Source organism: Telopea speciosissima, chromosome 4 (assembly GCF_018873765.1).
Source record: "Telopea speciosissima isolate NSW1024214 ecotype Mountain lineage chromosome 4, Tspe_v1, whole genome shotgun sequence".
In the NCBI taxonomy this organism is placed as follows: Eukaryota; Viridiplantae; Streptophyta; class Magnoliopsida; order Proteales; family Proteaceae; genus Telopea; species Telopea speciosissima.
Genome location: NC_057919.1, coordinates 15,241,541 through 15,263,752, shown reverse-complemented (window position 1 = coordinate 15,263,752; position 22,212 = coordinate 15,241,541). Strand labels below are relative to the sequence as shown.

The following is a 22,212-nucleotide window of genomic DNA, read 5'->3' as shown; positions in this document are numbered from 1 at the left end:
GGAACAAACAGTGACAAAAAACTTGAAAAAGCTTATAGAACCTCACACGATCATCAAACAACAGGGGAGTAAAAAGGAGAAACCTTCCTTACCCAAAAACGATATTGAGTAGCCCAAAAAATCCCCCAAACAAAGCTCTATTGAAGAGCTTTTTTTCAATCATGTACCCTGGTTGGCAGAAAAAATAGGCAGAACAGGCCTGGCCGAAATGTAGTTCTGACCCTTTGATGCTTCCAAGAGACTTGAGATGATACAATGGGAAGAAAGAGGACTTCCAAACGAAACTAGAGCACTTGGTTGCTCTCCATTTGGATTCCAAACAAGGGAGAAACAGATCTGTGAAGATACCCTAGGGTTTTCTTCAAACAGCAACAAGAACCTAGAGAAGAAACTAACTCTAAGCCTTCCAAACAACCTTCTATCACCTTCAAACTCCAGGAACAATATGCTCTGATACCATGTTATGTTTTAGAGTGGAAGAAGAAGAGAGAAAAGCTCCAAGAGAGCAAACACGATTTTGGGATTGTTGAGTTATGTCTCAAACTAGAGACAAACTAGTTTATATTGAAAAGAATAGATAATTACACAGAGGCCCCTGGCCTTATACAAATAAAATAAAGAACATATAAAAGATGTGGTTATATACAGATGTACCCCTGAACCTACTATTCTTAACAGTCTGATCATACTATAACTGTGATGGATGACTATGTAAAGTGAAAACGTTGTTTATGTATTATTCTGTGTCTTTACTTTGCTTTGTCTGTTATTCTTTGTCTTTATGATGCAGACAAAAATGACTGCTGCCAGCATCTAAATCTGGTTTAATGGAGGGTAGGAAAAAGGCCACAGTTGGGGGGTTTAGGAAATGAAGGGTTGCCATTCCCTTATGTCCTATTTCTATTATATCATTGTTTGCTCATTATTCTGTAGGTGTTTATCTTATTTTGTTGGAATATGTAATCCAGAATACCGTGGGGGTATTCTGGTCCTTTTGGGGTAATTTTATTCTTATGTTATTAAGTTTAAGTCAGCTATATGGGTTTTAGTCCCACATCGCCTATTTCAGTCCCTTTGTATTTTCCCCTCTATAATAGAGGGGCTTACCATCAATGAAGACAAGTAGTAATTTTCTCTCATTCTCTTGTTTCTAATCTATGATTCTGCCAACATGGTATCAAAGTAGGTTTGATCTAGGTTAGAAAAAGAGAAAAAACCCTACTCCATCTCTTCAATCGCGATCTCTCCCTTCCTCTCTCTTTCTTGGCTTCTCCTTCTTCTATTTTTTTTCTTCTCATCCTTATAAGGGGGCAGCACTAATGAGGTAAATACAATATCTAATGATTTAGTTGCTACCGTCCTCCATTATATCTATTTTTTTTTTCTATTAAAAATTGTTGGAACTATCTCTGCAATTTGGAGTTTCCCAGAATTCTTTGGAGATCAAAACCTTATCATCATATAAGGCTGACCTTCCACCATTGGAACTCCCCTTGCTATCTTTTCCATCACCTTACTACTCTATTCCAATGTCCTACTTCCCTTTTTTCTTTTTCTCCATCTCTCATTAACCATTCCAGCCCCTACCCTAATCGATCTCGACTTGTCAAGGTTTTGTAAAACCCCGACTCCAATCAATTTTAAGGTTTCTCTTTTCCGATGCGGCTGAATTTTTTAGGGTGATTCCCTATGACTACAAGCCCTACTCGACCTAAGTTTGGACCCTTTCTGATGGCTGGATTTGTTTCTACAACAAAACTTCCTTAACCTTCTAATTTGGTTACCTGCTAAAAACCATGACTTTCAGGTTTCAGTTTTTGCTAATTTTTGGAGGGCTGATTACTCCAACTACAAGGACCACTCGACCTCAATATTAGCCTCTTTCCAAGTGTTTGAAGACCCCTAACCCCAATCGATCCTCCTTTTCAGGGTTTTACAAAACCCTGACATATATCGATTTTAGGGTTAGGGTTGCTTGCTGCTGCTATTGGAGTTTTTTGGAAGTGTTTCTACCATCAAGAGGGACATTCTACTCCAACTATACATGGCTTGAAGAAGTTCTATTACATAAGATAGCTGCTGCCCAATTTTTCTGCAATTTTTGGTGTTTCTCCCTCTTGAAGATCAAGTCTCAAACACAAATAGAGATTGGTTATTCGTATTGGAGATCCATTCAAGCCGCAGAGGAAAGCATCCATTCAAATACATCATCAATCTTTGACAAGTCATCATCAATTTTTTTGAAGCCCCCTTCCCTACAATCGATCTCAATTTTCAGGATTTTTTACAAAACCCAGACTTTAATCGATCTTAGGGGAAGGGATGTCCTATCTTGCTGATTTTTTGAGGGGACTTTTATCACCATCAGAGGAGTATTCGACCCAAGTTTCAGCATCAATCATGGATTTATTATTGATAAAAATTCAGGTTCATCTTATGGCTCGATTTTTCCAATTATCAACCTATTTTACTGATTCCTATGTGGTTGGCTGCTTCAACTACCTATTGGATCTGCTGAGTTATTATCTATATTTGTTGGTTCTATTGATTGGCTTCTGTAAGCATGACTGGTTGATAGGATATTGCTACCTTTATGTGGACTACTGCTGCCCTATTATTGAGACTGAGTATCCTTCTATTGGAGATCGAATTTCTTTCATTATCAAAGACTCAAATCTACTATCCTAGAGATCAGCTTATTTGGGGTTACAACAGTGTGTTCTAAGGTTATTGGTTGCAACTACGAACCTATTCAGTTGTGTGAAGCTCTTCTATTGGTTCATATCTAGCTTACTTTTGGAGCTTGATCCTAGCATTATTCACTAATTCAGATCTGATCCAAGTTTTTGTTGAAGCTTATTACATCAATTCTGTCCAGGTATCTTCGTCAGTTCTATTTAGCATGTGAGGGTTTATAAATTGGAGTTTTGCACACTTGTTCTTCCTTGTTTGAAGATTGATCAAGCCTTGAAGATTGGAGCCTTTCCTTACTCCAAATCAGATCTGTATACTTATCAGATTTGACTATTGGAGTTAGGTGTTTCTCCCTTGCAGGAGTTTCCATCAAAAGTGTTTGTTTGATCGTTTGAAGATGGTAGACAATTTCTATGTTGCATTGTTTTTCTCCATAATTCGTTATCCCACTGCTTCTTTTCACTTCACCACCTCCCATATCATACCTTTGGCATATACCCATAACCACCGTAGAAGTTTATGGTATTCTCTAAATTGCTATTTCTTCTCTTTCCATTACCCTTAGCACCTTTTGGAAAATTCTGGATTATTATACTTTTGCATTGTTTCTTACATCATCTCCATTTTCTATCCAGGTGTATTACTACACGTGAGGAGGGGATTATGTATAGTATACCTGCAACCATTGCAGAAAGCAGAACTTGCAGGAACACTTGGTGCAAAACATAGAAGATCAGTGTTTCCACCATTGCTATTGGGTATCCTTCATTATTGGGTTGAGTTTGCCGTAAGGGGGAGATTGGTATTAAAGTATTGAAGATGTTTGGTTATTGCCTGCCTATATGAGGTTCTACAGCTGGGTTGATTTTTTCCGCTGCTTGATCTTTTATGCTGCTTGATTCATCTGCTCGCTACCCTAGTTACTTATCTTCAAGATTATCATTCAGAGATTCATCACTGGACAGCAATAGAAGATTGGTGAAAGCTGCTTTTTTTGGAAGACCTTTTAGTCCCGGTTTGCTGATCAAGTCTACCCAAGTTTTGAAGATCTATTTTCAAGTTCTTGAAGGTTTATTTGGGAGCTGCATTCATCTGTCAAGCTGGATTCTGCTGCAACTTAGTTTTTTCCCATTTTGTTCAAGTTGGGCATTAGTACCTTGTATGCGCCAACTTGAAGGGGGAGTGTTAGCATTATTAGGAGTTCTTTTTTCTTTAGTTCAAGCTGGATCTTCTTTCTTTACTTATTTGTATAATCTAGCTTGAGGGAGAGTGTTGGAATATGTAATCCAGAATACCGTGGGGGTATTCTGGTCCTTTTGAGGTAATTTTATTCTTATGTTATTAAGTTTAAGTCGGCTATGTGGGTTTTAGTCCCACATCGCCTATTTCAGTCCCTTTGTATTTTCCCCTTTATTATAAATAGAGAGGTTTACCTATCAATGAAGACAAGTAATAATTTTCTCTCATTCTCTCCTTTCTAATCCACGATTCTGCCAACATGTTTCTCATTCTGCTGTGCTGTATTAACCTATTCTGGCTGCTGGGATTTGTTTTTTCAGTCCAGCTAATCCAGCCATCGGATTGGCCTATATATTTGATATCATCTACTTTCTCTTTGCTTCCTACTTTCCAGCAGAATTCGAGGGTCATCTGACCCACAGATTGTGATAAACCACAGGTCCTTAGTAGTTACTAAATCTGGTTTTACTAGAGTTTCTATTTTCTATTATCTATTGTTCTAGCAGATCCAACCATTGGACTTGATATCTGGAGAGACTGAACCCCCTATTGAGAGGTCGGTTTGACTATTTTAGCTTTGTCCAACCGTTAAATTCTGAGTTATCATAAGTTTCTATATTCTGTCCGTTTGTTTATCACGTTGATTACTGTGAATTGTGATTCTGTCCTGTGGTTATTGTGTTCTCTAAATCTTACTTTGCTTACCCTAGAATACATCACTAGACCTGGTATCATATCCAATCTTCCTCTTACACCCAAAAAACATATTGTTGACCATCTTTTCTATCCGAATGTCTCCCCTCCCCAACACACACAAAAAAAAAAAAGACATCTTTTCGTGTGAGATACCTATCTGATGACCAAGCTCCCAAGTTAAGATATTTCTGTTAGAATTAAGGTTAGGATGTATCCTGTTTGTCTGAGTCTCTGATACATACTGTGAATAACTACTTGCGCTGTCACATATTTGGAGAAAGTGACTATGCATGCCTATGATGGCCTCTGATGAACTGTAGCTATGTTCACCACTGGTGATGCCATATTTTTATTAACGGTAATAGAAAGGTGCTCAAGATTGCATCTTTTGTTTAGAAGAACTTGTCTTGGGTGATCTTACCATAATACTGTGGTTGTTAAATTTATTGTAAACAAATGATTTGATTGCGGAATTGTGCAAGTGAACATTGAACTTCTAAGTCTCAATGTCCATGTAATATTAACATTTTCAGAGTCTGTCTGCAAAGACATCCCTATAGAAATATTAGAAGTTCAGTAGAGGTAGGAAAAGAGAAGGAGAAGAGAGAAGAGAGGAAGAAGAAGAAAGTGGAGAATGGCTCAAGAGAATGATTTGATTCTCTCCCTTATCATATTCCCTTTTTCTCTCCTTTTTTAAATCTACCAGTTCCTGTCTCCATAAATCTGTTGATATATCCTTTATGTAGATTTGAACCTTGGTCAGAGAACAAGTCAATCATCTGAGAAGTCTCAGATCTGAAATATTGGAAAGAGCATAATCTGTTAAAAGAATATGTTTGAAAGTTGGCCCATCAGATTTACCAAGTGATTGATATTCAGGTGCTTCTGTGTATGTCATTTAAGATATCTAGAAGGGATTTTTGGAATGATGGTATTTGATAATTAATGAAGATGTGAGATATGGTAATTTCATCTTGGATATGTAATTTTTAAACTAAACTTACCTTGTTTGATTCTTTACAATCATGCTAATCTATTTCGTCAACACCCCCCCCCCCCCCCCCCGGGTTTCAAATTAGTTTACCTAGGAAAGTATATGATTTGCTACTAATTACAACTTGCAGGCCTTTCTGGTGTCTGGTGGTAGTGATGGTTTACTTGTTCTTTGGAGTGCTGATCATGGGCAAGATTCACGTGAACTTGTTCCCAAGCTGATTTTGAAGGTTGCTATCTTCTTAATTTGATTACTTCTGTACCTTTTCCACTATCCAGGAGTTAATTTGTCATTTCCTTTTTTAGAGCAGTGAGTTTTGAGTGTCAACTTCTTGGATTGACTTGATTATATTTTACCTTGTATTTTAGTACTTTATATACTTTTTACTATTTTCATTTTCCTTTGGATAAAGAACTTTTTGTGCATGGCTTGTATCAATAGAAGTTCCTTAATAGCCTTTTTTAAGTTGGGAAGAAATGTCTAATGCAAGGACAGATTCAGGTTTAATGATTGAGAAGACACTTTTCAAACCTTTCATGTCTTCTATGTGCACTTCCAGGCACATGACGGTGGCGTTGTGGCTGTTGAGCTTTCTAGGGTCATGGGAGGTGCACCACAGATGATTACAATTGGAGCAGATAAGACTTTAGCTATTTGGGACACCATTTCCTTTAAGGTTTTATACTGTCTGGATTTCTTAAGTTATCAGTGTGAGATTTGCTTTTTATTTGGTAGTTCATGGTACTTCTCAGGGAAAATGTCATGGCATTGTTTCACTGATGCTTTTGCATCTATTCATGCTTTTTCCTGTTCAGGAATTGAGGCGCATCAAACCTGTTCCAAAGCTGGCTTGCCATAGTGTGGCGGCTTGGTGCCATCCTCGAGCTCCAAACCTTGATATTTTAACTTGTGTAAAGGATTCTCATATTTGGTATGCATGCCTGCTTTGCTTAAAAGTCCTCATATTAGCAAATCTCATTAGTCTAGTATTCATTTGAAACTAAATTTAGTTTTCGAAAATATGATTAGTTTTGCTTAAATTTGAGGAAGTTCAGCACTTTCTGACTTTTGGTAGGGCTATTGAACACCCAACTTATTCCGCTTTTACAAGGCCATTGTGTGAACTTTCTTCACTTGTTCCTCCCCAATTTCTTGCTCAGAACAAAAAGCTAAGGGTATGTCTTACTTTTAAAGTGTATTCTTTTTTTGTTTTCATTTAATTTAATGATTTGTAGAGAGGGAGTTTTTTAAGATTTGATCCTTGTACTTTTTGATACATCTAAACATCAACAATGCATGATTATGTCACAGTTTATAGATAAGGCTTCAATTGTGTTAATATGTATATGTCATTCAAGTTTGTTCTTGATAAGTTAATTGCTTCTTCTCTAGTTTTCTCCAACTTATTTAATTCCTTGTTTGTTTCTTCTTTTGTTCTTTAAAATACTATAAATCTCAAACTGAAATATATTCGCTCATTGCATCTGAAACCCTATTTTCTCCATCTGAAACTGTAACTGATATCTGAACTTCATAACCTGCTACTTTTCATCTATTTGCGTCTATTATCCAATCAAACCTAATCTAACCTGCTACTATTTTTCTAAATCTTTGCTTAATAAATCTCCTTATAAAATTTCTCTGCCCTTCACTAGAAGCTTGTAGAAATTTCCTTGGCCTGTGGAAACTTTTGTTCTTAAAAATGGGATGTGCCTTTCCGAGTGAGGAGATCATCAGACATCCTGGTAATGCAATCCGGGGTTCGAACTTCAAAGACCCTGGTTCGGATTGGTTATGGCTCCAAAATACTAATAGAAAGCTCAAATTAATAGTATAGTGGCAGAACTGTAAATATGCTGAAGTTTAAGATCCTTTAAGAAGGGACAAACAAGGTCAAGGACAGAATGGGTATTAATTTTGAAAGAGAAGGATGAATCTGGGATTTCAGAAAAGAGGGGGTAAAATAGGAGAAAATTATATAAGGAGGGATGTTTTGTAATTGATACAAACCTTGGTCTCACTTGTAAATAAGAAGTCTACTTCTTCAAAATTTCTAAGTCACATACAGAAAACCAGGACTGAAAATCGATATATCTTCTCTGCTAGGTTTCCAAATTGAGTGAAACTTTGAGGTTGGATTCATAAGCAAGCAGCCAAACACCAGTCCAAAGGGTATATATCAGGTTAATAAAATTTAATCGAAACAGGACTGGGCAGTCATCTTAGGAGCAGACCTAGTTGCAGGTTGTAGTTTTGGTCAATAGGAGGAACTAATAATGTAGAATGGCTCAAGTAAGAACCACTCTACAGTAGGATCGATTGAATGTACTCAGACTTGCAGTAAATCATTCACACCAAGATTGATTGGCAAATAAAAGAAAATAGAAGGTAGAAGAAGATGGATAGATAGAAGATGGGGAGATAGGGATGGGACTCTCACTCATGGCCTCTCACAGCTACATGGTTAACAACCACTCTCTTTTTCTTTATCTCATCGTTGGCTGATCAATACAGCCCGAGGTTCTAAAACTCGGATTTCGACCAGCCAGAAACCGAGATATGGTTGAAAATGGTCGAAACTTGATCGAAACCTGTGATTTTCCCAACCAACTCGAGTTGGTGGTTTCGAGGCCTAGAAATGCTTTTTTGATCTAATTTTTTGTAATGGGCCTATTTTTGACATTCTAAATACAATGCATGAACTATTTTCCCAAAAACAAAAAAAAAAAAATCAAAATGGTACTTGTGGTTTTTGACCCAAGTTTGATAGTGTATATTGTTCTTGGACATTGGCTGGAAACCAGGACAGACTTATTTATGCCAAATATCATTTAAGTAAGTTAATTACTTAAGATGTTATTCATAAATAAACAAATACCCCCTATTTGAATCCAATAAAAATAGTTAAAAAATCAAATTCCAAAAGGATAAAAAGTCAACCACCTAGTTCAAGAACAAAAACTGGATTTTCAGCCATAGATGCAATTTTCAACTTTCTAATGCTGGGGTTTTTCTCAAATCTAAAAATTTCATAATAAAAGCTTTCCAAAAAATCCAAGATTGCTTAAATCTGATTTATATTGAAGGAGTTATGTTCCGGTCAAACCTAATTTGGTGTGCTTAAATGCTGTTTCAAATCGCTCTGAATGAAAATATTTTTTAGACATCAAAACAAATGAATATTTTACCACATTTTTTATTTTTAGCAGTCTTTTACCATATTAAGATTTATGAAAATTTTAGATTTGAGAAAAACCCCGTATCATTAGAAAGTTGAAAATTTCACCTATCGCCGAAAATCCAGTTTTTTGTTCTTAAACCGGAGGGTTGAGTTTTTATCCTTTTGGGATTTGATTTTTTAACTATTTTTTTATTGAATTCAAATAGGGGGTTATTTTCTTATTTATGAACAATATCTTAAGTAAATGAAAACATTTACTTAAATGATGTTAGACATAAATAAGTGTCTGGCCTGGTTATAGCGTATGGAACCAGAATATTTTACTCCAAATTGACTCTGATGGAGTAAGTTAGTGTATTCTAAAATGGTAACTTTTCTCTTTCGGATAATGAGGACCAGCTGGTTTGGACTCCCTCCAGTGATGGTCGTTTCTCAACGAAGTCTGTCTGGAATGAGGTGGGATGTAGCTTGCCCATTGTTTCCTATTCCAGATGGATTTGGAATCAGACTTTGCCCGAGATGATACCTACGGATGAGTCCTTGAAGGCTGTTGGTGTGCCCCTAGCGTCGAAGTGCAATTATTGTGGGAGTCTAAGGAGAGAGTCAATAGACCATTGTCTTGTATCTGGTGGGATGGCTTACAAGGTGTGGAGATTCTTTTCGGGGATTTTTGATGTAGCGATTGTCTATGCTCAGGATGTTAGAAGCCGTATTTAGCTTTGGCACGAATCGGCTAGCTGCAGGAGTCTCAGTGACTACATTACAGGGTTTTTGCCTTCTTTGATTGTTTGGGCACTCTGGAAGGAGAGGTGCAACAGAAGGCACGGGGAAAGGATGAGATCGGCGGTAGGTATTATTGAGTGCATTAAGGTTTGGGTGAATCGTCTTCCTTTGCCTCCCAAGATTGGCAAAGCCTCCTCAGTTGGAGGTGGGCAGATCCTTCGTGCTCTTGGGATCTGGCTCCCTCTCCTAGGCTGATTCGTCTACTTCCTGTTTATTGGTGCCCGCCTTTTGTGTTGGTGAAATTGAATGTGGATGGTGCGTGTAGAGGGACCCAGGTGTAGGTGGAGGGGGAGGAGTTTTAAGGGACATGGGGGGGTTAGTTTTGGCGGCCTTCTCTAACTTCTATGGTGCCTGCACGAACTCCATTGCTGAGCTTCGAGCTTTGAGAGATGGTTTGAAGTTGTGCTTTGACTTAGGCCTTTCTGAGGTTGTGATTAACTCTGACTCAAGTCCTCTGTGAGCATGGTTAACCTAAAGAGGTGTAATTTATGGAGGGGCTGGTACTGGTTTCAGGAAGCCATGGAGCTGATTGGGTTGGTCAAGCCTTGTGTTTCTTTTGCGTATAGATAGAGCAATAGGGCTGCCGATTGGTTGGCTAATCGCGCCTGTGATACAGGGCCTTCCACTACTTTTAGGCAAGACAATCTGCCACTTGGAGAGTTCCAGTGCATCCTTTGGGAAGATAGGGCTGGTTTGCCAGTTCTCAGAATGTAGCTCCCAGGTTCTTGTGTTTATATCTTCTCTTCTGGGTTAAGGGTAAGGTGGCATGTCCCCCCCTGTATTCTTTCATTCGTTTTGGAGATTAATAAAATTCTAGGGGCTGGCCCGGGTCCCAGGTAATATTCGGGTTGAAAAAAAAAAGTGTCTGGCTTGGTCTCTGGCTTAAATAAGTGTCTGTCCTGGTTTCCAGCCAGGTTTCCTCAAGTTTCGATGGGGATAAATGACATTTATATAGGTATTCGGGTTGAAACTAGCGAAATATGGTCGAAACTGGTCGGAACCAACCGAAACCTTGTACTTTTTTAAACTCCCACCTTAACTCGGCTTGGTTTCTTGCAAAACTGAGATCTCTTTCCATGATACAGCCTCTTGCCTTTATTTATAACTAAAGCATGGTTACAAAATAGTAACTCTCCTTTTGGCTATTGGGAAGGATTGCAAAATAGAAAGTAGAAACCAAACGAAAATAGAGACTAAATCTAACTATAAGGAAACAAAGGACTGAAATAGAAACTTCTAAAAAAGCTAAGCCTACATTCTAAATCTTAAATTAGAAACTATATCTATCTATTACATGGAAATATAAGTAAATAAAAATAGAAGGTAGCTAAAATAGAAAGTCAATATTTTTTGGACTGGGCTGCCTTATGAGATGCTCCATCGAACCAACAAAAACCTGCCACATCATCAGACCAGGCTACCTCTCACAGCAGTTGAATCCGACAACTACACTAGGTTGGTTTTTGGGCTTTGTTCCTGTGGCTACACATGGACCTATGATCTTCATCAACTAATGGGGGCAGGGACCTGGGGTCTTAGTCTCCCTGAAGAGGTGATCTATTCCTTGAAGTACCAGGTCGAACTGAGTTGTATATGGGGAGCTCCAGCGAACTTAACCAGATCCAAAAGTACCGCCAGTACAGAAACCAGAAGAGGGTAACAGCAATAATATCAGGTGAGGAAGAAGGACCAGGAAGAAAGAAGAAAAGGGCAGAGGATATGAACGACAGAATGAGTAAGGAACTGATTCCAAGTCTGAAGGGAAGAGAGTTTGAACAAAGGGGAAGAAGATAACCCGTAATCGAACCACTTGGTAGACTCTCATGGTAACCACTTATAATTCAAACAATTTTCATTCAATTCAATTCATCTGCGTAGCAGTGAGGTTACAACCATATATATTAAACTTAACACTCCTATAAATAGATACTACTTTCAACTAGGAAACTAACTCAGGGAAACTAAAGCAACTACGAAACTTGAAATAGGGAAACTGTCTCCTACATAATCTACCCAACATAAAACACAATAAAATAAAAGATTACAAGTAATCCCCAAGTGAATAAACAAATAAATTAATCACTACCAGCCTCCCCCCCCCCCTTGGACCAAAAACCCGGTTTAGGTCCAGTTTGCCTCTGTTTGGGTCTCCAAATCTGGCCATGTCTGTTCAGTCACGATAATGCTACTGCATCACTTGGCTTCTAGGATTTCGTCCCAAACATACTGGACAAAGTGAACTCGTAAATAATACTTCAAAAATATAAGAAAAGATAATTCGGGTAAAGTAGAAAAAAGAAAAGAAATGACAATAAGGAAAAATCATAGCAAAAGTGGGGACTTCAGAGATCAACTTGCAGAATCTCAGAAATGTTTCCCACCAAATCATCCAAAACCAAGAGGTCCAAGAATATAACAAGAGATTTTCGTCGTTTCTCTGGCTACATGGTCCTCTGGTGACAATCTTCCACTTAAGTTCCAGGCTTACAGCCTTAACTCAGGGACTTGAAATCTTGGAGTTGGATGACCGAGAGAATAGTGAGACAGAAGGTGGGACTGGGTTCTGGAAATTGGTTTAATTCCACACCTATCTTTTAAATCTCAAAAGATGAAAGATCACATCTTGCATGGTAAGGAACTGGCCCAATGGTTTTCAAATGTCCTACCTTTCTGGCATTCCTAGATGGAATAAATGGCTATCTGATTGAAACTTCAACCTTTTTCTTAGAGGTTCTGCTCCATCAAATTCAGGGATAGTTGGGCACACCACTAGGCATCTTGGGCATCCCGTTTGGCATTCTTGGCATCTCTTTAGAACGCTGGTGGAAACATTACGTTTTAAATCTTGTCTGGAAAACTTTGATAGCCATGGTAGGCCGTTGAACTCTTAACATTAGATGGTTGTCAATAGCTTGATATCTATTATGTGTGTCTCAAATTCTTGTACCCGTTTTGATGATTGACCCGCTCCGACATTTTTGGTGGCGACCCAAATGGGACTTTCCCCCCTAAGGTCTGTGATGGTAGTGGAGGGCCTATTGCCATACGGTACGACCTGACCCAATGGATCGACCTGCTTGGAGGAGTATTTATATGTTTTACTCGTCTTGTTGTGTAAGCAAGTAAAAACAAGTGAGATTTGGGGATTTTCGAGTTAGGGTTTCTGGGTGAGAGTTCTTGCGTCGTTTTGGGTGTTCTTGAGAGATCTCTACTATAATTTTTTTTTTCATTACATAGTGAATCATCTTCAGCTTCGCCTGTGGATGTAGCACATCTCATTGGTGTGTGAACCACATTAAATCTGTGTCATCTTTGCTCTGTTTCGTTTATTGTTCGTTTTTCTTTGGTGTTTGTTTTAACAATACCTATATAGCTCTAGAGCATATTTATGAAATCTATTATTTTTAAGATCTTATACAGTTTACCGTTCCTTGAGTATAGATTGTCATTTTCCTCCTTGGAACCTTTCAAGCTGTGTCCTTATCACATAGTGTGGAAGCATCCTTTTCTTCTAGTAGGAGGCAAAACTTCTCCTCGTCATGTCCAAGATCTCTGTGCAGTTTGTATAACTCAAGGTTGTCCTATTCCAAGATTACTTGTACTTGGGTTATTCACCATGATAATCAGGTAGAAGATGGAATTGTATTTGGGGAGAGCTAAATTTTCAAAGATTTTAAAAGGGTATTGGTTATTTGTCATTGCTTGGGTGAATTATAAAATTCATAACTTTGGGGGGCTGATTGTAAGTTTCTAGAAATAACTAAGCAAGGTCTGATCGTTAGTCTACAGTTTCTATTTTTTTTTAAAAATTTTCATAAAAGTAATATTTAATTAAATGAAGGGATTTTCTTATTGAAAATAATTTGGGCAGAAATATGGGCTTGACCAAGGGCTTAAATATGACCAACACATGGGCTTAAGAATAACCCATATATGGGCCCAAGTTTGGGCTTGCTTAGGAGTTAAATTGATGGCCTTGTACTGCATCACTTAACCTTTAAGTAAGTAGAACCTTCCCCAATCTCAGAATTATATACATACTGTCATCTAACAGCCTCAATTACAAATTTGATTTTGCATACAACTTATCTTATTTGTCCTATAAAGAAACCCCTTTAACCATATTGTACAAAATAAAATCCTATTTAATGACATAAACATAAACTCCAAAAAGTACCTGATGTGGACCCACAATCACCAAAATCCAAAGCTGACCTCCTACATGTTTTTGCCTCCTCATCAGGCGTATTCATGGAAGTGTGCATGGGGAATGTATAATTGTTTCATCATTTATTTATGAACTGCCTGTATTCTTAGGAGGTATGGCATTATTTAATGAATGGCTTCAGTGTCAGCTCAACTACTTCAATAGGTTGGATGATTTGCTGCCTTCATGACATAGAGCAACCTGGGGAAAAGGGATTAATTGCTTTTTGAGTCTAATTCTACCAGCTACTTGCTGGTCCATTTGGGTGGAGAAATCACAGGGTTTTCAAAAATATGCCGAACCCTCTTTGAGAATTTGGAATTAAGCAAGGATCTTTTATTTTGTTGGATCTGGGTAAGCAAGAGTTTGATGAGGTGACTTATTCCTGGAACAAGTTGTCTTTTACTGTTAAGTGAGCCGCCCATTCTTATCATGTTCTGGCCTCATCTGATAACTCGGTATGGCTACATTTTATAGTTCTGATTTCTGATGGCCTTTTTATAGTGCCCTTTAATCATATCTATTTTACAAATGAAGAAAAGAGAATTGTTTGCTGGACTTTACTTTTCCTATTGTTATCTCTGCGTATAGTTTAATTTGTTGTTTTAATTTTTTAAATTTCCATTTTAGGTTTTCTGCATGGTTGCTCATCCTTTACAACCTCACCTTGTTGCTACTGGAACCAATATTGGTGTTATTCTCAGTGAGTTTGATGCAAGATCTCTTCCCGCTGTTGCTCCTTTACCAACGCCGCCTGGAAGCAGAGAACATTCTGCTGTATATGTGGTTAAAAGGGAACTGAAGTTACTGAACTTTCAGTTGTCTAACACTGTGAACCCTTCTCTTGGAAGTACTGGCTCCATATCTGAAACAGGAAGGTCAAGAGCAGAGTCATTGGAACCCTTACATGTCAAGCAAATAAAAAAGCACATTAGTACACCAGTTCCACATGATTCTTATTCTGTTCTTTCTGTGAGCAGTTCAGGAAAGTAAGTTGCTGCAAGTCTGCAACTAAATTTGCATGTCATTTCTAATTATACTGATTATGAAGTGCTCCTACTTTTGAAACTCTACTTGATGATTTTAGATACTGTAGTCATATGGCTTCAACATTTTGTCAGAAGATTCTGGATCTCTGTGATCTGATTCACCTAGAACTCTTTGATGTTAATAAGTCACTTAGGGCTTATTTTAGTGGAAATAAGCTTTGGGTTGGGTTATATATGTGTTGGGCTTTTGATCCCATGGGTTTATTTTGTAATTGGCCAATTTACCTAGGCCTCCCTCTCATCCCCGCCAGGCTATCCAGTCACCACTGCACCCCCATGCTCGACAATATCCGCAAGCGTCTCTAACTCTGGAAAGGCAAACTTCTCTCCTACGCTGGTAGGTTTGAATGCATCAGATCGGTTCTCCAATTTTCTTATATTTATTGGTGTGGAGTCTTTGGTCTTCCCAAATCCACCATTAAAGCCATTGAGAACCTCTTCTGTGCTTTCCTCTGGAAAGGGAAGGAAATCTCCAAATTCCTCCACCCAATCAGCTGGAAATCCATCTGCCTTCCCAAATCTGAAGGAGGCCTCGGCATCCGCCGTATCCGAGACGCCAATACTGCGGGTATTCTGAAACTTATTTTGAAAATCTCCTCTAAGCATGACGCCATTTGGGTTCATTGGGTTTACTCCCATCTCCTAAAAAATGACTCCATTTGGACCGTCCCCACCCATTCGGATTCCTCCTCGGTCTGGCGCAAGATCCTCCATCTCCGCCCTTTAGCTCTTAGAGCCACTTCCTCTTCTATTGCTGATGGATCCTCCATCTCCCTCTGGCTTGACCCCTGGCATCCCAATGGGGTCCTTTATAATTTCTTTAGAGTGAGATCAATTTACTCCTCTAGCATCCCTAAGTCTGCCCCCTCTCCTCCATTATTTCTCATGGTTTTTGGTTCAACCCCTCCCCCCTTCCCCTCATCCTCTCCCAGATCTGGCACTCCCTCTCCCCCCTCCCTCCCCGCTCCCTTAGCATGCGGACAAGACTATTTGGCTCCCCTCCCCCAATGGCCTTTTTAGCTTTAGATCTGCCTGGAACTTTGTTAGGACCCATGTCCCTTCTGTCCTCTGGCACAAGCTAGTCTGGTTCAAAGGTCACACCCCTCGCCATAGCTTCTTAGCCTGGAGAACCCTCAACGTTTGCCTTCCCACCCAAGCCTTCCTACTTCACTGTAGAAACCCTGTTTCCCCTTCTTGCATCTTTTGCTGGAACGGTTCCGAAGACGTTGACCACCTCTTCTTTGCCTGCCCCTTTTCCTCTACCATATGGAAAAAAGCCCTATTGTTTATTTGGCCTTGTAGCAGGAGACCCCTCCACTTTGCGAGAGAGTGGTTCTGGCTGGTCATGACTTATCCTGGCTGTTCTATTTGCAACACTGTTGGCAAGCTTGTGCTTGGCGCTGCTCTTTACCATGGTTCAAAATCTCGCGATATATCGTCGATATTTCGGATATCTCGACACTGCCGAGACAAGATGACCATACGAAATGAAAAAAGTCCAAATTTCGGTATATTTCGTGAAATTTCGATATATTTCGTGAAATTTTGGTATATTTCGTGAAATTTTGGTATATTACTTAAACAATGTGTATTTAACTATTTATACATCAAGGTCCGACCGTATATTGTCAATCAAGGGTGGAAACCTAAAACGCCACTTTGAGTTCATTTTTTTGCAATATGAAGGTTTAAATGTGTTTATTTAGCTTAAATAAAGGTGTGTATGAAGTATCAGACTTTAATATGACCAAAACCCCATCGAGATAGATTGCAGAAATATGGCAGAAAAAATACCATATTTCGGCGAAATTTCGGTAAATTTTGGATATTTTGGAAATCTCGATCTGCCCGAAATGGCGAGATGAGACGAGATCTTGAACTATGCTCTTTACCACATTTGGATGGAGAGGAACCTTAGGAGATGGACCTCCAATTCCCGGTCTTTCGACTTGATTTGGAAAGCCATCTCTTCAGATGTTTCCTCTAAGCTTAGTTTACTTCCCCAAAAGCCCTTCTGTGACACCCCAAGGAACAGGCATATTGTTGACTCCTGGGGTTTAGATAATGCTCTTTTACGGCCCCAGTCCCCCTCTTAATTTTGTCTCGGGCTTGTATTGTTCTCCCCCCCTCCCCCTCTTTCTCCTTTGTATACTCCCCCTCCCCTCCTTTTTTCCCTCGATTTGGTAATAGATTTTTTATTCACCAAAAAAAAAAGAGTCACTTGGGGCTTATTTTAGTGGAAATAAGCTTTGGGTTGGGTTATATATGTGTTGGGCTTTTGATTCCATGGGTTTATTTTGTAATTGGACAATTTAATGAGCCTAAAATATGGGTAGAAAGTAGTAAAACGGGATTTACTTCCTTAGTTTAGTTAGAGTCCTATTTTGAGTCTGTTTTCTTTATTATTTCACTTTCTTAGTCAATTTAGGTTACCTTATTAGTAAAGGATAGGGTTAGGCCTTTCCTTTTTAGTGTCAGTCTATTTTTGAGTCTTCTATATAAGTTTGTAAGGGAGGCCAGCATTGTACAGGAATTTGATTAATGAAATATTGGCTTTAGCCTTTGTTAAAAATCCTGAGGTAGGTTGGGTGAGATGCCCAGGGTGAGCTGAGATAGCCATCCCCTTCCTCAACCCCCTCCATCAATCTCCAATCAAGCTTCATTCAAGTTTCAATTCTGCCATAGCCGATCTCTTGAAGTAACATGTTCAGTTGCTGGAATTTCTCTGCAAGGTTCAAGATATTTTCAAACAACAAGTAAGTCTGAAATTGAAATTCTGCAATTATTATTATTCTCTTGTAGAAGGTCACATGCAAAGGTGATTTTTGCGAGAATTCTGCCCAGCCAAATCTAACTGTTAGAACCTGCTGGAATTTTGATTGAATCTTCCTCAAACCCTAAGAGAGACTTGATTCAAATTTCATTACCATCCACCAAGCTGATTGTCTGAAATTACCCTTTTAGCCCTCAATCCTATATCCACTAGGATTCCTCAATGATTTCAGGATTTAGTCATCTGATTTAACTAGAACTTTCAGCATCTCTTCTCTCCCATATAATCCACACTCTCCTAACTTAACCCTAACGTCTAACCCTAGGTCCCATCAAACCCTAACCCTAATTTTGACCTAGCCGATTTTCCCAATCCATAGCAGATCCTGGTTATTGGTTCTAGTTGGTCTCCTACCAATCTAGAATTACATTATTTGTTATCAGAGCCTATCACCTCCTAGGGTTGATATCAATACTCTCCTATAATTTCATAGTATGACTCATTAGTTTTATGCCTCTAGTTATTGTAGCTTTGAATATCACTTTTATTTTTGTAAATTGGAACCACGATGCTTCTCCTCCTTTCATCTGGCATTTTCCCTGTGCTCATAATCTTATTAAACAGCCTGGTTAGCCAAGATAAACCACAGATTCCTAAGCTCTTCCACACTTCTATTGGGACCTCATCTGGGCCTTGTGCCTTGCCTACTTTCATCCTCTTTAAAGATTTTTTTACTTCAAACACCCTAATTTTTCATATATATCTACTACATATTGTGTCTTGATGGGTAATACAGTCTTCTGGTGTAATGTCCCCAACCTGGTCAGGATAAAAGGCATTGCCCTTGCGGGTGGTGGTCAAATGACCATCCATCATATCCGTACAATTAACTCAACTCTTTTATAACATACATACACAGCGGAAGTCTTAATTAAAGAGTAAAAACAAAAGAGTTTCATTGAATGTATAAAGTCAAAAAGTAAGACTGGTTGCAAGATATCTACATTCTATATTCAAAAGTTATTACATTTCTGTTCCTTCTTAACATCCTATACATCAACATCTACACAAAAGTATAACTGTATAAGTGAACAGTTTTGTTAGACCTCCCAAGTCCTATCCTTAAGGTTCGAGCATCCTAGGCACTCGCAACCCACAACATGAGGAGCTGTACATATGTACCCTCCAGCCTTGTCATCATAAAAATCAACATAATTGGGATGAGCTAAACGCCAGTGAGGTGAATCATGTATTCATGCTAAATATAAAAATCATACTTATAGAGTTACAATAAATCTTAACAGTTATAAACATCATTTTTGGAAGCAAAGCTAAATATGGCCATCTTAGTGACCTGCCACTGTGCACAATAATCTGAGGTTCTGCCGGCACCCACAATCGCCTATTCTACTCCTTAATCCAGTCACCGAAGCACTAGGGAGGAACAATGTGAATGTGATTGATGATTCCCCTAGATACGTGACTATGCACTAGTAAATCACCCGTATAAATATCTATTAAAACACAATCGCCCAAGATGGCCAAATATGGGATCAAAGAAAGCAACAAACAAGACAATCACAAATACAAACAGATTTACATGGTTCGGTTTCGTGAGAAACCTACGTCCACGGGAAGAGCAGCGACAAACTTTTCACTAAGTAAAATGAAGATACAAGTTATTTTGTCTAACCCTAGAATGAGAGAAAAGTGCCTTATATATACGGCTAAAAAAAAATTTCTCGGGGCCGTAGCCCCCGAACCCCCAAAGAGATTTGTTTGCTTGCTACGGGGATAGGCCCAACCCTCCGCATCACGAACTAAATCTCAAAATTTTCTCTCTTCAGGTTGCGCCACAAAATATGTCGGTCGGGTCGGATCCACTTCGCACTCGGATCCTTGGAATACAAGACATACTCAACAATATCTATGATCGATGATTCCCCCAGATACATGATCTGCTCCCTTGTTCCAGTCACCGAAGTACTGGGAAGGAGCATGCACTAGTAAATCACCCGTGTAACATTACGTATTACATCTTCCCTCATCCAGTACCTATTCCCCTACCAGAAAGGGATGGCAGTCACAAGGGTTCTACAATCATTTCATTTCATACAAACATATCGTATTACATTCTTATTGTCTCACTTGTTCATGTTCATTCCTTGCATTCATTCATTCATTTCTGGTTTCATTCATATACATATTCATTTCATTTGTACATGTCCATACTTTGCATTCATTTAATCATTTTCCATTTCATTCGTATATGTATTTAATTCTAAATCTTAGTAACTTGAGATCTAGTTCCTCCATACAATTCCATACTCAACCTTTGTTTTCTTTCAATTTCTTCCTTCAAAATCTTGAACCCAGTAGCATTATACTTCAATTCGTTTCCATTCCTTATAATTCATCAAAAACAGAGCTCCAGCTCCAGCTTACCTTCTCTTTTCTTAAAAAACAGAGCTCCAGCTCCACCTTCCCTTTTCTTCTTCTTCTCTTTTCCTTCTTTTTCTTTCTACTTAAGATTTCAGAATCGGTTCTGCCTTGCTGAAGTTTTCTAAACCTTAATCCCAATATACATTATAATCTATATTTTAATATTGATTACTTATCCTAATAAACACATGCCAACACCCAAATATATTATATCCTCAATTAGTTGTCAAACTGAGTTACTATGGTCAAATCCAGGTTAACCAGTTTTTAGCCTTTATGTTGACACCTGAAACACCTTGCTAGGTGGCTGCCCCTTCTCTGGCCACAAAAACCACTTAACTCTTATGCTGCAACCTCCTAACCCACTAACTCCATGATATATTGCTGATGATAAAACCCATTAACCTCAAGTTCCCAGCCAAGGCTAGCTCCTCCTTGCATGTGCTAGGTGCTGAGCCCTCCATGCCACTTTCTCCTTCACTAGCACATGGTGGCAGCACCATAACAAAACATGTGATCCAATAGGGTGCTGCCACCCTAATTACTCCACTAACTTAATTTATGACAAGTAGCCTTAACTAATCATGATTACCACTAATCATGACACCTCATGCTTCACTATTCATCATAACTTAATTAATGATAAACCTTTAACTAATCATGATTAACATGACACCTCATGCTTCACTATTCTAAATATATTAATTCAAATAAATCTTATTTAAGTCAATTAAATCCAATTAAATTTTTATAAACACATATCTATAGTATAAAGTAGTCCATCACATATAATTAATAATAAAATAATTTAAAGTATATAAATTATAATAAGCATTGTCACACACAATAAATAGCACTAAAATATTATAAAACAATTCAAAAGAATAATTTAGTAACAAATATTCCAAATCAATAATAAAATATCAAAATGGAAATGCGGGGCATTACATCTGGGACACTATTACTCAAAGTATCTCCATTTAGTAGGCTACAAAAATAACCTTCCCATGTCATCTTAATGTCCTCATCCCTTATTAGTACTTTATCATCTTCACTTTTAATACATCTAACATGGTCAAAATCTCTACCTCTACTCTTCCTTTCCCTCACTTTAGCTATCTTATAGATTGCTTTTTCCCCTTCCTTTGTGCTCAGATTGTTATAAAGATCTTCATATCTCTTCACCCTTGCTTTTCCCACAATCTTCTTAGCTTCATTTCTGAAAAATTTATACCTTTGTAGATCCTTTGCAATATCTTAAAACTAGCTTTCTTAGTCTTAATGGCTGCTCGAACCTCATCATCCCACCACCAAGTCTCTCTAGAGCAATGCCGTTTTCCTTTGTATTCGCCTAGGACATCCTTAGCAACCTTCTTAATACAAGCAGTCATCTCGTGGATTGTATTGGAGTCTCCCTCAAAGTCTCACTTTCCTTGTTTGACCACTTCATCAGTAAATGATTACAAAGTATCTCCTTTTAAGCTCCACCACCTTATCCTAGGGCAAATAAGTTCACTTTTCTTATGATTCTGTGTAGTGAGGCACATATCTATGACTACTAATCAATGTTGTATGGTTAGGTTTTCCCCTAGTATAACCTTACAGTTGTTACATAACAGTCTATCGTACCTTCTAGTTAGGAAGAAATCTATTTGGCTACTATGATGCCCACTTTTGAAGGTAACTAAATGCTCCTCTCTCTTTTCAAAGTAAGTGTTTTCAATGGATAAATCATAAGCCACAACAAAATCTAAGACTGAGATCCCCTCCTCATTCCTCTCTCCAAAACCAGATCCTCCATGTACACCTTCATAGCCTCTACGATCTTTCCCAACATGTCTCCATTTTGCTCACCTCCTATAATAATCATTTCTCCTTGACTAAAATCTTGCAATAATCCATCCATGTGTTCCCAAAATTGAACTTACTACTTTCATCCAATTCTACTTGAGGTGTGGAAGTGCTAATTATATTGACAATCTCTTTCTCCAACACATGCTTGATGGATATAACCCTATCTCCAAATCTGTTAACATCCACCAGATCATTCTTTAAATTTTTATCCACTACTATGCCCACTCCACTTCTATTACTTTTATCCCCCGTATACCAAAGCTTAAAGTCGTCCAACTCCTTGGCATTTTTATCCTTCCA

At 38.4% G+C, this 22,212-nt stretch overlaps 1 protein-coding gene across 1 annotated transcript in view; it reads left to right on the top strand.

Moving 5' to 3' along the window:
- LOC122659984 overlaps window positions 1–22,212 on the top strand; it is a 192,985-nt gene that overhangs the window by 49,238 nt on the left and 121,535 nt on the right. The window contains exons 7-11 of the mRNA XM_043855148.1: window positions 5,754–5,852; window positions 6,183–6,299; window positions 6,439–6,554; window positions 6,699–6,798; window positions 14,425–14,783. Coding sequence (XP_043711083.1) covers window positions 5,754–5,852; window positions 6,183–6,299; window positions 6,439–6,554; window positions 6,699–6,798; window positions 14,425–14,783 — 791 coding nt within the window. The remainder of the gene's footprint in view (window positions 1–5,753; window positions 5,853–6,182; window positions 6,300–6,438; window positions 6,555–6,698; window positions 6,799–14,424; window positions 14,784–22,212) is intronic.